This window comes from Beta vulgaris, chromosome 3 (assembly GCF_026745355.1).
Source record: "Beta vulgaris subsp. vulgaris cultivar EL10 chromosome 3, EL10.2, whole genome shotgun sequence".
NCBI classification, from domain to species: Eukaryota; Viridiplantae; Streptophyta; class Magnoliopsida; order Caryophyllales; family Amaranthaceae; genus Beta; species Beta vulgaris.
In genome coordinates, this window is record NC_079204.1 from 17,460,200 (window position 1) to 17,476,393 (window position 16,194).

At 38.5% G+C, this 16,194-nt stretch overlaps 1 protein-coding gene across 1 annotated transcript; it reads left to right on the forward strand.

Annotated features, from left to right (window-relative positions):
• The first annotated feature begins 294 nt into the window (after positions 1 to 294).
• LOC104889038 (UDP-glycosyltransferase 74E2) lies at positions 295 to 9,212 on the forward strand. The gene is made up of 2 exons (XM_019248646.3): positions 295 to 1,120; positions 8,404 to 9,212. Exons 1-2 carry the CDS (start codon positions 434 to 436, stop codon positions 9,124 to 9,126), a joined length of 1,410 nt encoding a protein of 469 aa, XP_019104191.2. The 5' UTR covers positions 295 to 433; the 3' UTR covers positions 9,127 to 9,212.
• The last annotated feature ends 6,982 nt before the right edge of the window (positions 9,213 to 16,194 follow it).

Sequence of the window (16,194 nt, forward strand, 5' to 3'; positions counted from 1 at the left end):
GAGACTTATTATAGTTTATACAATGGTTGAATTACGTCAAAGCTGCAATTTTTTCTAAAAAAAGAATTTTATAGGAAAATAGAACCTCTTTTTATCAAAGAATTCTATGTTCTATGCTGATTGAAAATACTGTTGATCCTGACATTTATGGTACATAGTTCTCGTCCCACTGGTAGTCTTATCTTAGCTTATTTCGTCAATAAGGTGCGAGGTGCACGTTTATTTTTAGGAATTTGACATGTAGGTATAGTTATTATCTTAAATTGCCTAACTGATGTTACTTGCTTCTATTAGTTTTTTTCCCTACCGCATAACTTAATCATACTATTATGCCTAACTTTATAAGATGAAGTCACCAATCTTACTACAAACATCACCATACATAGATATGAGGGAGGGAGAATGCATATCAAAGAAATTCTAAACATTGATAATGGAGGGTGAAATATATCAAAAACCAAGTAAAGGAGCTCATATTTTAGTACTTCCATACCCTCTACAAGGCCACATTAACCCGATGCTCCAATTTTCAAAACGGTTAGCTTCTAAAGGCCTTCAAGTCACTGTAATCATCACTTCCAGCCTTTCTAATCAATTATTAACCCCTCAAACCAACTTCACTTCCTCTCCTCTGGAATTCCTACGCATCTTTGATGGTTTCGAGGGCGAACCGATCAAAGATGACATAGAAGCATACCTTGAACATCTAAAGGTTTGTATTTCCGAGAGCTTGTTTGAGCTACTCAAACATTACAAACAAAACAATACAAGTCTTCACCCTACACCAAAAATGGTTATTTATGATGCTTTTATGCCTTGGATATTAGAAGTGGTAAGAAAATGTGGGCTTGAAGGGGCTCCATTTTTCACCCAGTCTTGTGTGGTTAATACAATTTATTACCATGCTTATAATGGTGATCTAAGCACTTCATTAAGGGGATCAGATCTTGTATCATTGCCTTCGGTCGGGTCATTGTTAAGGGTTGATGATTTGCCTAGCTTTGTATCTACTCCTAGCTTATATCCAGTTGCATTGGTCAAGCTTCTGTTGGATCAGTTTTCAAATTTGAAAGAGTTGAATTGTCTGTTTGTCAATACCATGGACATGCTCGAGATTGAGGTATGCCATTGATTGAGTAATTATAGAGAATATGAGGAATTAAGAATAAATTAGCTAAACTTAACAACTACAGTGCAAATATTTATAGTGACATAATTCTTATCGGATTGAAGTTGTCGAAAATGTCTTAATTTTTTTTTTTTTCTTGTGTTGGTTATACTCGTTGAGTTCTATTTTTTAGGTGTTTGTTTAGAAGGATAAGAGAAGATGAACGATAGGGAAAGCGGATAAGGAGGGAGAAATATAAGAAGTGTGATGTTTGTTCAAGGGAATGGGGATAAAAGAGAACATGGATAGGGATAGCAATATACATAAACACCTCTTTATCCCACCAAAATATAATACCTAAGAGGGGGTTGATATAAGGAGGTATGATAAGCATCTAACACGTAGATGTGTCATACACAAGTTTTCGTGTAACAAATATTATTTGTATATATAATAAATAGGAAAAATTGTTTTAAATAAGTTAACCTTTGCGCGGTCTTCCCATTTTAAGTCTACCTTTTGATTATCCCTGATTGAGTTAGGCTTGTAAGTTTGTTTTCTTCTATTAAGTTTTAACCTGTTTGTGACTTTTTTAGTAGGTTAAATTATTGATACGTGTTACAATGTCCCTTCTTCTAAAAAGGTGAGGGAGGTGAGGGTGGGGATGGGACATTGTAACACGTATCATAAGTAACCTACTAAACAAGTCACAAAAAGGTTAAAACTCAATAGAAGAAAACATACATACAAGCTTAACTCAATCAGGGATAATCAAAAGGTAGCCTTAAAATGGGAAGATCACGAAAAGGTTGACTTATTTAAAACAATTTTTCCTAATAAATATTGTTTCTATATGGAAATATAGGGTTTGTGTTATTTTCCCCTTTGTTATACGAAATATAAATAATATTTCTACATACACAAATAATATTTGTTACACGAAAACTTGTATTAGATATGTTAATCAGTTAGAGTTTTATCAAACCTCTCATATAAGAGGGAGCATAAGAAAACTGAAGAAAAACCAACTTTACCCTTAGTGAAATAGAAGATAGGAGCAGTCAGGAGATATGGTGAAACTTAGTAATTAAGGATATTCTGGTTATTTTGTAACAAATTCTATCTTATTTCCTACTCATACCAAACATGAGAAAAACCTTATTTTTCTCTTTCTCTACCCATTAATTTTCTATTTTTATCCCACTTTCGTATTCACATAGTTCCTATCTCTCATGACAATCTTAATAAGAAAGACCTTAATAAGAAAGATGTCAACTACTGCTATTTGGGTGAATAAGAAGCCCCTTTAATTTATAAGTGAATCTGTAATTTAGAAAGGGAAGGAGGGCAAAAAAGGCATTTCAAAAGAGGACAATATTGCTCCCCCCTTCCCTTATACTTGTATCATATATTACTTCTTTCATTATTTAATAGTTGCAACTGAAAGATGGTTAATCCCCTAATTAGGGTTGACTGAGATATTCCACATAAATAGGATTACAAACTAGGAAGTGCCTTACACTATTCTAGGAAACAGAATATTATACATAACTACCAAATATACAATGATGACTATCTAATACACCCCCGCAGTCGGAGCGGGAGGAGGACAAACGCTCAGGCTGGATCGAAATTTGGTAAAGAGAATGCGTGGCAGTCCTTTGGTGAATATATCGGCATACTGATGCTCAGAAGGAACGTGCAATACACGAATATGACCAACCTGAACCTTTTCACGAACAAAATGAATGTCAAGTTCAACATGTTTAGTGCGTTGATGTTGAACGGGGTTGCCAGAGAGGTAGACAGCAGAGATGTTGTCATAGAAGACCATGGTAGCAGAACGAATCGGAAGATGAAGCTCAAGAAGAAGGTTGCGAAGCCAACTAGTTTCTGCAACAGCATTGGCAACACCACGTTACTCAGCCTCAGCACTAGATCGGGACACAGTAGCTTGTCGTTTGGAAGACCAAGAGACAAGGTTGTCACCAAGAAATACACAGTAGCCCGATGTAGAACGACGAGAGTCAGGGCATCCAGCCCAATCAGCATCAGAATAAGCAGTCAATGTATGGGACTTGGAGGCAGTTAACTGGAGGCCATGATGGAGAGTACCTTTGATATAGCGAAGCACCCGTTTTAAGAAGTGAAGATGAGGCTCACGGGGTGCATGCATAAAAAGACAGATCTGCTGAACCGCATATGCAATATCGGGCCTGGTGAAAGTCAGGTACTGAAGAGCACCTGCAAGGCTGCGGTAGAGAGTCGGGTCCTTCACAGGAGGACCGTCAGTAGCACTGAGTTTGGCATTAGTATCAACAGGGGTAGTCACCGAATTGCACCCTGTCATAGATGCACGAGCTAGAATGTCTTTGGCATACTGTTCCTGAGAGAGAAATAGCCCTGTGGAAACACGAGTAATAGTAATACCAAGGAAGTGGTGCAAGGCACCAAGGTCAGTCATAGCAAACTCACGAGATAATGTACCAATGATGCGATCAAGTAGAGTATTGCTAGATGCAGTCAAAACAATATCATTAACATATAAGAGAAGGTATGCAATGTCAGTGCCCCGTCGATAGATAAAAAGAGATGCATCACAAACACTGCCAGAGAAGCCCTGAGAGAGTATGAAAGTAGCAAACCGCTGATACCAAGCACGAGGGGCTTGCTTAAGACCATAAAGAGACTTGCGAAGCTTGCAGACATGAGAGGGCTTGGAGGGATCAACAAAACCAGGGGGTTGATGCATATAAACTGTTTCTTTCAAATCCCCATGAAGGAAGGCATTCTTGACATCCAGCTGATGAATAAGCCAAGAACGGGAGACTGCAAGACCAAGAACAGTACGGATGGTGGCAGGTTTAACAACCGGACTAAAAGTCTCGTCACAATCAAGATCAACCTGCTGATTCTTACCATTACCCACTAAGCGGGCTTTATAGCGAGCCAAGGAGCCATCAGAGTGGAACTTGTGACGGTAAAGCCACAGACTTTGAAAAATATGAGCACCAGGTGGGCGCGGAACCAAGTCCCAAGTATTATTATCAATTAAAGCACGATATTCGTCCTGCATGGCTTTATTCCAGTTAGAGTCCCGAAGAGCGGAAAGGTGAGATTTAGGTAATGGTGAGAGGGGTGGGGAGGTAGTGATATGGAGATTGAGGATGTGACGAGGTGTGAAGATGCCGCGCTTTGCGCGGGTGGTCATGGGATGGTGGTTAAGTGGTGGGGGGGAGGCGGAGGGGGCGGTGGCGGAGGGGGCGGTGGAGAGGTAGGCGTAGCTGTAGCGGTGGGAGGAGGCTGGTAGTGTTTGGGGAAGGATGGGTAGGGGGCGAGTGGGTGGGAGGGGCAGGAGGAGAGGGGAGTGGGCTAGAGGGAGTCCGCGGGTGAGATAGGAGAGGTGATGAGGGAGAGTTTGTGGAGGCAGTAGGAGACGGGAGTGGGCTAGGCCCAGTATGAGAGAGACGGTCCATAGAAGGACGCGAAGAGGGAGGGGAAAAAGAGGGTTGGGGATTTGTGGGCTGACGGGTGGGGTATGAGGTTTGAGAATGGGTGATTGGAAAATGGGCCGAGAAATGGGGATCAAGGAAGTTGTAAGAAGTGGGAGAAGGGGGGTTAGATTGAAGTGATTGAAACGGGAAAACGTGCTCAACAAATGTAACATGGCAGGATAAAATGACCTTGCCTGATGATAAATCAAGACAACGGTAGCCCCGATAATTAGATGGGTAGCCAAGAAAGACACATCGAGAGGAGCGGGGGGCGAGTTTGTGAGGTCTTTTAGAGGAGAGGTTAGGATAGCACAAGCAACCAAAAACACGAAGTTGATCATATGATGGTTGTTTGTAGTATAGAATGGAGGTAGGGGAGCGGAAGTGAAGAGATTTGATGGGGAGAATGTTATGAAGGTAGGTAGCGGTGTGGAGAGACTCAACCCAAAAATGGGGTGGAATCGAGGCATGATAGAGAAGAGCAAGAACCATTTCATTGAGACGACGAATCATGCGTTCGGCTTTGCCATTTTGAGAAGAGGTTTGAGGACAAGAGAAACGAAAAATGAGGCCGTTTTGGATGGCAAATTGGTGAAAAGGAGTGTTATCAAATTCATGACCCAAATCACATTGAAAAGATTTGACATTGAGATTAAATTGGGTTTTCACATAAGCACTAAAATGCAAAAATTTTGTAAACGCTTCAGACTTGTATTTGAGGGGATATACCCACACATAGTGAGTGTAATCATCAAGAAGAACAAGATAATACTTATAACCACTTTTACTAAGCAAAGGAGATGTCCATAAATCACTATGAATAATATCAAACGGAGCAATAGTGGTAGAAGTAGAATCATAAAAAGGAAGCCTTTTGTGTTTACTGATTTGACATGAATCACAAAGAGAGGAACTTGATCCTTTATTACATTTGATGCACAAGTTTATTCTAAGAAAATCCATGACATTGGGCCCGGGACGACCAAGGCGTTCATGCCACAAAATTTTGAGCAGAATGAGTGATGTTGGCCGATGGATGAGATGCTGTAGGAAGGGATGGCACGACAGGATAAAGGTCCCCGTTACTGTTGTTCCTCAGGATAGTAGTCCCACTCCGAAGATCCTTCACAGAAAAACCATTAGGATCAAATTCAACAGAAACATGATTATCTTTGGTGAACTGACGAACAGAGATGAGATTTTTTATAATTTGAGGAGTATAGAGGACATTGTTAAAGATAAGGGGACGGGTGGTGGTGGGAAGTTGGGACATGCCCGAGCCAATAACTGGAATAGAGTTGCCATTACCAACATAAATAGAACGAATAGTGCTCAAATTAGATGAATTTACAAGAGTACCTGGATCCGCCGTGAGATGAGAGGAGGCACCAGTGTCCATATACCAAGAGTCCTGCGGTTATTGAAGAGACATTGTCTGGAATGCCGTGCCAATATCGGTGGGCTCTAAAGCATCAAACTCCGTGATATGAGCCTGACCATGACTGCGGGTGTGAGAAGCAGAAGACCGAGCAGGGTTGTTACGCCAGGAAGGAGTCCTAGGCTGCCATTGGGAAGTCCAGCCAGCTTGCGTGGGATATGGGCAAGGTGGGGGAGCCCAATAATAAGGGGAGGCCCATGGGTTGTAAAAAGGTGGGGGCTGCATGGGCTGTCCTATAAAAGGACGTGGCTGTCCATAAGCAGAAGCAGACGGACGAGGAGAGAAGGGACGAGACGTCCCACGGCCAGACTGTTGACGGGGCCGGTTGCGCTGGGCACCCTTAGACGGCAGACGAGAGCCACCGTGGTGGCGAGGTGGTTCAGTCCATCCTGACGGATCAGATGGCGGCGGCGAAGAGGGCGCGACGAGGGCAGTAGGAGGCTGCACAACCTCGTCACGGACGGCCTTTCTTTGTTGCTCCAGTTGAAGCATACTCCGAGCCGTTTCAAAGGACGGGAGTTGTTGGTCAATGAGGGAGGCCACAGTATCGAACTCCGCCGGTAATCCACGAACCAATTGAAGAACAAGGCATTGAGGGGTCACGGGACAATCAACATCAGACAATTGGTCGGCAAGTTCCTTAAGTCGATGACAATAATCATCAAGAGAGGGCAGCGAGGTAAGTTTAAGGTTATTAAACTCATGCTCAATGGTGGCTGCACGAGAACCTTTGTTATTGTGAAACAAGTTTTGAAGTTTCTGCCAAGCGTCATACGCAGTAGTATCGGGTTCGAGAATCCGTAAACATAAATCATCTGAAATGGATCCGTAAATCCATTGAAGGACATGAGAGTCAATCTCTTGCCATGTGGAGAAGGTGGCGTCGGTTTTGGCCGGAGGAGGCGTACCGTCGACATGGTGAAGAACTTTATAACCACGAAGGTGGAGTTTGAAGAGTTTAACCCATGATGAGTATGGAACTTTCGACCCATCTAAAACCCGGACCTTATGTTGAATATTGCCAACAGTGTAAACCGGATGAAGGCTCTTGATGGCTGGGTGGTCCGAGTGGTTTTCGAGGGGGTCAGTAGAGGAGGAGCCTGCCATTGCCGGAGCTAATGGTGGGGATCAGGCGGTGTTTAATGGGTGCCGTGGCAGCCCAGGATCAAGGAGGAAGGAGAAAAATTCACCTTGCTCTGATTACCATGAAAGATGGTTAATCCCCTAATTAGGGTTGACTGAGATATTCCACATAAATAGGATTACAAACTAGGAAGTGCCTTACACTATTCTAGGAAACAGAATATTATACATAACTACCAAATATACAATGATGACTATCTAATAGCAACGTTTTAACTTTTGCGTTTGTTCTAATTATCTATTTGTGAAAATTATAAAAAAATTCAAATCTTGTACATATATATTGAGATAAATCCAATATCTTACATATTAAAGTTTGTATCATATATTAGTCACAAGTTTCCAGTCAACACAAACACATAAATTGTGGAAATCAAAAAACATTGCAACTACTAAAAAATAAAGTAAGTAGAAATATTTGATTTCATAAGGATTGAAAAAGTTAAATATGTGTCATTTGCATGTCTGCAAAAAAGATGAGGTTTTCAAGTACCTGGAAGGGCCATGTGCCAACTTATGTATGTTTTTGTAATTTCTCATTCTTGGTCATTCTTTATCCTATTTTCCTATGGTCTTTTAGTTGTAATGTTTTGATTTTCGTAACTATACATATACAATTGGCCAAAAATGTTTATTCAATACATGATAAGTATTTTAGTAGTGTATTGCCAAAAAATTTAGTAGTGGATATTGTTCGATTGATCCTATTGTTTTTATTTAAAATACTACAATTTAGGGCTTGATCTTGTGCTAATCTAAGTGCAACACAAGTTAATACTTAACTTTTAGATTAGGTTTTTCAATTTTTTATTGAGTTCAAACTACAGTATAGACAATATATGACATAACATTGTTCGAAAAAATTGTGGTCCTCCTTAAATCTAATTGTCTCGTATCTAGATATTTTAATCTTAAAAATACTCAATGATCAAGACTTATATCAACTAAAAAACCCATTATCACGAATATTAGTAATTTAAGTTTTCCTGAATATGGAAAAGTCTTAAATGATCATGTAATTTAGAATTATTATTTATTACAGGTAATTTAGCCTTTATTATAAAAATTTTAGTGATCACTGAATTTACATAACCACAGAAGGAACATAGGGAGTTAATTTTAATGCCAAGATGTGATTATCATATGTGTATAATTAACTTGTTTCATCAACATTGAAGCTTAGAAATTACAACCATCATATTTGTTTATTGAACTTGTAGGTAGTAAATTGGATGACAAACCAATGGCCAGTGAAAACAATTGGACCATGCATTCCCTCAACGTACTTGGACAAGCGCTTACCAGATGACAAAGACTATGGCCTTAGTCTTTTTGAAGCCCAAACTAATGCTTGCATTCAGTGGCTCGATGCAAGAGAGCCTGCCTCTGTGGTCTACATATCAATGGGTAGTATGGCTTCCCTTGGAAATGAACAAATGGGTGAAATTGCTAAGGGTTTGGATAAAAGTAGCAAGTATTTTTTATGGGTTGTTAGGGCTTCAGAAGAGAATAAACTTCCTTTAAATTTTAAAGAGAAGACATCACAAAAAGCTCTAATCGTCAGTTGGTGTCCTCAACTTGAGGTTTTGGCTCACCATGCTATAGGCTGTTTTGTGACTCATTGTGGATGGAACTCAACGTTGGAAGCCATAAGCTTAGGGGTGCCAATGATTGCATTCCCACAATGGACTGATCAACCAACTAACGCCAAATGTATAGTTGACCATTGGAAGATTGGGGTTAGAGTTAGGGTAGATGAGAATGGTTTTTTAAGTGCTGATGAAATAGAGTTCTGCATTCGAGAGGTCATGGAAGGAGAGTTTACAAAAGAGATAAAAAATAATGCAACTAAGTGGAGGCACCTTACAAGGCAAGCAATGGAGGAAGGGGGTAGCTCTGATAGGAACATTGAAGAATTTGTTTCCAAATTGTTACACCCATAGTTTTACAAATTTCATATTATGAAGAAACATATCAAAATTTCATTTTACAATATTTTATCCGATATGTATTATGATATTATTTTTAATGTGGGCCAAGGCTAATCTTTCTTTAGTTTCCCTTTAGTAAAAGGTCATATCTCATCTAGTAACCAAACTACATATAAAAACACTTTTTATCCTTAAAAAGTAAGGTGAAGAAGCAACAAGACCCTCTGATCTATCTGAGAGTGAAGACGAGACCTTGAGGTTTTACAGCATCAACAAAACAAAAAAATAAAGAAACGAAAAAACTTATTCTCTTTTACATCGGCAAAATTTGCATTTATTAAAACACGAGTTATAACCTAGGGATAGTACATCCATACGATAAACAGAGAAAAAATTAACACTAAATTGGGATTTACTAACTCTTACATACCGTATAATGTAAAACCAATAAGACATTGTAAACCATCTTGTTAGCATACCAGTCTAAATGCAACTCTTGTTTGGAGACTGTAGGTAGCATTTGGTTGTATGCCTTGCTGAAAAAGACAGTGTGTTGGAGACTGTTGAGATTATAAATAGAGACGATCTTCAAAGGTAAATTGCCACATTTCATCTTGTAGAATCATATGTCCACCCCAACTTCATCCCTGATTTACAATCTCTTCTATCTGATTCTCTCTCTTAATTTTTCCCACCCCAGCTTTATTAAGGGATTCTCGAATTAAGTATAAAGTAGCTACTCAACTTTGTCCAACTTGAAATTTAGGACTCCTCCATCAAGTGACCTGCTATTGAGGTTAACTTCATTTTTTAATTAAAATTAAAAAATCAAGAAAAAAAACATTCTCTCTCTCCACTTCCTATCGGCCTTCTTCTCTCTTTCTCTCTCTCTCCCGTTCACCTAAAAACCCACCACCACCTTCTGTATCTCTCTCCTCCATTCATCTCTTTCAAACACATGTTATCAATCTCATCTGGTCAATATAGTCGTCAATCAAACATCGCTCAATCTCATAAATCACAACTCTAAGATAATTCATCATCAATCGGATATTAACAATGCTCAATTTCGTCATCTAAGGTAATTAGCGATTAACACCATCACTGAATATCATCCTCAAGCTCTGGCCATGGAAGCTTCTGGACATCATTGGTTTTTCGCGTAGCCACCGCAACACCCTCCGATCACTACTACCTTTCGCCTTCTCCTACTCAGCATCGACAAGGCTCACCAATCTCCCCTTCCTCTTTCTCACCTCTGTTAATACTTTTGCCTTTTGTTATTATTTTTTATTTTAATAAATTAATAACAATTGTTAATTACTCCCTCTGTCCCAAATTATTTGCTAAATTTGCTTTATCACAAAGACCAAGTAGGGAGTGGGGGACCACTGACAGAACAAGAGAATTAACAAAAAAGCAAATAGGTTTAAACACCATAATCAAGGGGACTAAATACACCAACTATAGTATTCTTGAAACGGTTATCAATTGAACTTAACCAAAATCTGAAAAATCTTCTTCACCAAAATCTTGAAAAGCTTCCTCACCAAAATCATGAAGCTAAATCTGGAAAATTTAAAAAAAAATTCTGAAAAAATTAAAAATCTTTCTCACCCAAATCTAGAGAACATACAAAAAAAAAATTGAAAAAAAAAATCTGAAAAATTCTCACCAAAAATTTGGAAAATCTTCCATTAAAATTCTTCACCAAAAACGTTAGATCGAAACAGAGCAACACCCAAATCTAGAGAATTTCTTGTGATCGAAAATCTTCCATTAAAATTTTGGGGCAACACCCTTTTCTCAAACCTTCTGATTCGCACTCTTCCTCCGCTTCGGGAAACGTGAATTAAAGACATGGGAAGTTTCTAGAAGCGGACGCGGAGATGGGTAGTGAGCCAAAACTGTCGCCATTGACGACATTCTTCCTTCAAAGTTCCAATTCAAGCTTTTAAAATGTTAGTAAGAAAACAAAGATATTCAAATCTCCTCTTTATTTTCTCTCTCCTCTTGTTGACTGTAAGGTGAAGAATTGAATTGTCATTTTGATAGTAAAATTTCTGTAATTTGTAATCCAGTAAATTTGTGTGGGGGAGAGAAAGTAGAGTAGAGTAGAAAGAATGAGAGAAAAGGTTTGAGAAAGAGGAGGAAGAGGACAACACCCTTTTCTCTTCTCTTCATTTGAACAGAGCAACAAGATCAAAACATAGGAAAAAAAATTTCAAACGGCACAAAAGTTAGAGAAATTGGTATCAAAACAATCACAAGAAATTCTAGATTATTGTTTTGGTGTTTTTTTTATGGAATTTGAACTAAAATTGACAAGATCTGAATTTTTAGAAGTAAGAAGAGAGAGAAAAAATGTTGAAGAGGAAATGAACGTTGGAAAGACAGAAGAAAATGGGGCGGGGAGAGAGAGGAGTAATAAGGGGTTAGGGATTTTGTTAGGAATATATTATTATTTTATGTATCATTAGTAAATAGGATGGAGACAAAAGTGATGGCAAATTTGTAAATAAAGTGTGGGACCTATGTACTATATATGAAAATATTTGCAAATGTAGCAAATAAATTGGGACACACCTAAATGACAAAATGTAGCAAATAAAATGGGATGGAGGGAGTATTAATTATAAATAATTTCTAAACTTTCTGGGCATCATTTCCTTAGCTACAAGTTTTTCGGCAATAATCGATGAGGCAGAAAGACGGAGGTTGAGAGAGAGATAGAATGAATGTGAGGGAAGGAGAGAGAAGAAAGGTACAAACCCCACATGTGGGTGAATTGTAATTGCTCCAACTTGGCATTTGTCTTTATTATGTGAAAAGACATATATATCCTTGTGAGATGCTATTTTGACATTGCAGTGTGAGACACCTATCCAAACTCTTGTTAGGTAATAATGAAAGTAGGAAGTCAAGAACATCTAATGTATGGAATAGAACAAGAATTTGAGCAAATCCAAAGGTAAAATTAACCATAAATTCTAAATAAGCAAACAAAATATAAAAGGTGGTTTAGGATTGAACATCCATGCAAACTTCAAAGCTTCATTGTGAGTTATTAAAATTTTCTGGCTTGAATTTTTCTGGAATTTGCATGTAAAAGGCCAAGGTAAAGAGACGTGTAAATGTCGGGGAGATGGTAGCTCAGTAGAGTACCACCCAAAATTCCAGTGCATTGTCCACGGTTGGAATCCTCATCCCAACAATATGTTGGGCATTTAATTCTGAGTTGTTTAGCCTTGTACCCAGTCTTTGAGCTGGTGTGCTTTGTATATTAGTAGTCTAACGATGGTTCGTTTTCGGACCAATTATCTTTTCTAATAAAAAAAACATAAGTGTTATATACAGTAAAAAAAAGGCTAAATACATCATCTAAAATATGCCTAACTTAATCATGGTTAATTTTAATTATAAAAAAAAGAAATCTTGTACACAAGGGTGCAACAATGCATCAAAATACATTACCATAAGTACTTGTGCACACAAGCCAACGTGTCACATTTATTTATAAAGTTGAGTGCGTTAGGGTTGGGAAAAATTCTGAAATGGGCCTATTGCATCCCCCGTAACATAATAGCCGGCGTCTAAAATTTTTGTGTCAAGTTATATTATATGTTTGACACGGTAGGGGGGTATAGCGGGGATGGGGTCATTCATCACAGATGACCCCCATATAAGGGGGTCATTTGTCATAGATGACCCCCCCAAAGTAGGGTTATTTGTCATAGATGACCCCCCAAAGGGTAGGTTAGTCTTTTAATATGTTTGCTAGATCTAGCCTTTTTTTGATGTATATAGCATACCCCAAAAAAATGCGTGTAAATTCATAAATTTAAGAGTCAAATTGGTCAATTTTGGAGATAAATCAAAAGGTGGATAAGGCGAGAACAATACGTCCTCGTTAAATAGTAAATATAAAAAAAAGTTCCTTCTAGAGAGATAATCTATGTCTAATCTCTCTAGCTAGGAATTGAATGGAACAGTGAACTTGACATTTTCTTCTGTAATTTCTTCTGAATACATTATGCATTGTTGCTATGGCAAGGAAATCGAGTTGAAATGCTCAAGGAAGTAAAAATGGTAAAGAAACTGAGAAAGTTAAAGCAACAGGTCCATCATCGAACTCGCAAGCTTTGCGAACGAAGTCAATGGATGAAGTATTAGGAATCAAGCCACTGGACTTTGGTTTAGGGATTGGACAACCTATGACGCCTGAATGTTCAGTGCAGGAGTTCAGACAACAGTCTGAAATTCGTCATACCTTCAATGAGTGGCTTCAATCCATTCATGGGAGTGTAGAAGTGAATAGAACACCAGCTGTTCATGGAAAGGCAACTGAGGAAGGTAATATTGTACCTATCTTGCTGCAATTTGATGATGATCTTAATGTTGATCAGGATGTAAATGTTGAAATGATTGATATAGAGATTGAGAAACTAAGTGGAATAAATGAACCAAACAATGTTCAATCTGAACCGATAACTATAGAAATGGAAGATATACAGGGTGAAATAGATTACTGGAATTTTTCCTTAATCTGTTATGTGTTAGGTGCAAATCCACACATTCAAGTAATGGAAGGATATTTTAGGAGGATATGGAGGAATCATGGTGCTGATAAGGTAGTTGTGGTAAAGAGGGGAATGTTTTTAGTGAGGTTTAAGGCGATGGATGCCAGGGATCATGTTGTAAATGGACACTATTTCTTTGATATAAAACCATTGATCATGAAACAATGGAATTCTGACATGGATTTTGAGAAGGATGATCTCAAAATAGTACAAGTTTGGGTCTAGCTCAAACTGAATCTGAAATAGTGGGGAGAGAAGTCTTTGCATAAGATTGCTGCTCAGATTGGTGATCCAATCAAGCGAGATGAAGCAACCAGAAATCGTGAAAAATTACAATATGCTCGTATCTTAATTGAGATTAAGATAGATCATAAAATCCTTGAAGTTGTCCAGTTCTTGAATAAAAAAAGGAGACACTAGGGGAAAAAAACGGAAGGGCTGCGGTGCAAGGGCCGCGTTTTTCTAAAAACACAGCCCTTAATAGTGAAGGGCTGCGCTTTTTAAAAAAACGCAACCCTTTAAGTAATAAAGGGCTGCGTTTTTTAAAAAAACGCAACCCTTAATAGTGAAGGGCTGTGTTTTTTAAAAAAACGCAGCCCTTTAAGGGCTTTTTTTAAAAAAAAATGATTTTCATTTAAAAGAAGTTACAAGGCTTTAGGGTTTGTTATTAGAGATTGGTTTGTCTCCTCTCTCCTCATTTCACGCCTCTCTCCTCTCTCCTCATTTCACGCCTCTCTCCTCTCATTTCCCTCAACCCCCACACTGTTTTCACGCACCACCAACAACACCACACCATCGACAGCGAACGATGTCAACCCCTACACCATTTTCACGCACCACCAACAACACCACACCATTGACCACGAATCATCAACAAACACAGCGAAATCACTCACAGGGCCTTGCGCATAATTCACGAAGCCCTTCATTGTGAATCATTCCTTCTGCCGACGCCGTCTTCGACATCCGCCGCACCATGCTCAAGAAAGCCGACATTGAAAAAATCATGGCTGAGAAAACACTTGATTGTAATTTTTGAGTTTTTTTTTTCAGATCTAGGTTTGAGTTTGAGTTTTGTTTAATTTTCATTTTCGTTCTTGTTCCTTTTTTTTTCATTTTCTGTCAGTCTGAATTTGTGTGTTTGTAATTTTTGAGTTTAATTCTCATTTTTGTTTGAGTATTATGTATTTCTGTCATTCTGAATTTGTGTGTTTGATTTTTTTTCATTTTCCTTCCCTTTTCTTCATTTTCTGTTCCGTTTTTTTCCATTTTGGTTCATTATTTCATTTTCGTTATTTTTTTTCATTTCCGTTCCTTTTTTTCATTTTCGTTTTTTTTTTCATTTTTATATCTATAAATTTCGACTGTTCTTGTTGATTTTCCCTGTTGTAAATTTCTTGATATATTTAAGAGTAAAAAAATGTAAAAAAAAAACATTTTTTTATTATTATTTTATGGGTCGAAAGGGCTGCGTTTTTGTGCCAAAAAAGCAGCCCTTCGTACAAGAAGGGGTACGTTTTTGGGCCTCAACCGCAACCCTTCATTGTGAAAGGTTGCGGTTTAAAAACGCAGTCATTCACTTTTAGTGAAGGGCTGCTATGTAAAGGGCTGCTGTCAAAATACGCAACCCTTTCGTTTTTTTTCCACTAGTGAGACCTCATTGAAGTTCCAGTGACATTTGAATGGACACCTTGGCAATGTACTCATTGTAAAGGATTTGGACATGAAGCAAATGAGTGTAAAAAGAAGCAAGTCAAACAAGTGTGGAGACCTAAACAAAATGTCCCCCATCATAGTAGAAGCACCAGTAGAGGTGCAGCAAGTGAATGTAGAGAATGTGAATCAGGTGGAAATGGATCCTGATGGATTTCAAAAAGCCTTGAAATCCATTAGAGTGAGAAGTTCTGTAAGAGTTTCCACAAGCACACAGAATCACTTTCAAGCTCTCATAGCAGAGGAAGGAAGGCAAGTAAAGTAGAGAAAGTGAGGAGGATGATATATATAAGGGAGGGGGAGAACCTCCCAACTTGAATGGATAGAATCCTTTGCTGGAATGTAAGAGGTATCAATAGCACTAGAAAGTAATTGGAGGTGAAGAATTACATTCACTCAACTGCAGCAGGTGTTGTTGGCCTCTTAGAGACCAAGGTTAAAGCACAAAACCTTATTAATTTATTCATTGCTTTTTGAAACCTGTAAATGGAGATAGGGGCTTCTATGTGACCTTCATATATGCATTCAATGAAAGAGAAAAAAAGGCTAAAGTTACGGGAGGAGTTCAGAATGCTCATGACAACTGGTCCATGGATACTATGTGGGGATTTTCATTGTGTTATGAACACCGAATAAAGAATTGGGGCGCCAGTTAGAGATGTTGAAATGGTAGATATCATAACTTGCATGATATCCTGTGAACTACAGGACATTAAATCATCTGGTAACTTTTATACATGGAATCATAAACGAGAAGGTGCACATAGAGTATTCTATAAGCTTGACA

What these genes read in the sequence shown, in the direction of transcription:
- LOC104889038 (XM_019248646.3), top strand. Translation starts at nt 434, where the DNA reads ATGGAGGGTGAAATATATCAAAAACCAAGTAAAGGAGCTCATATTTTA. An exon ending in TGGACATGCTCGAGATTGAG is followed by an intron (nt 1,121 to 8,403) that starts GTATGCCATTGA and finishes TTGAACTTGTAG; the next exon opens with GTAGTAAATTGGATGACAAA.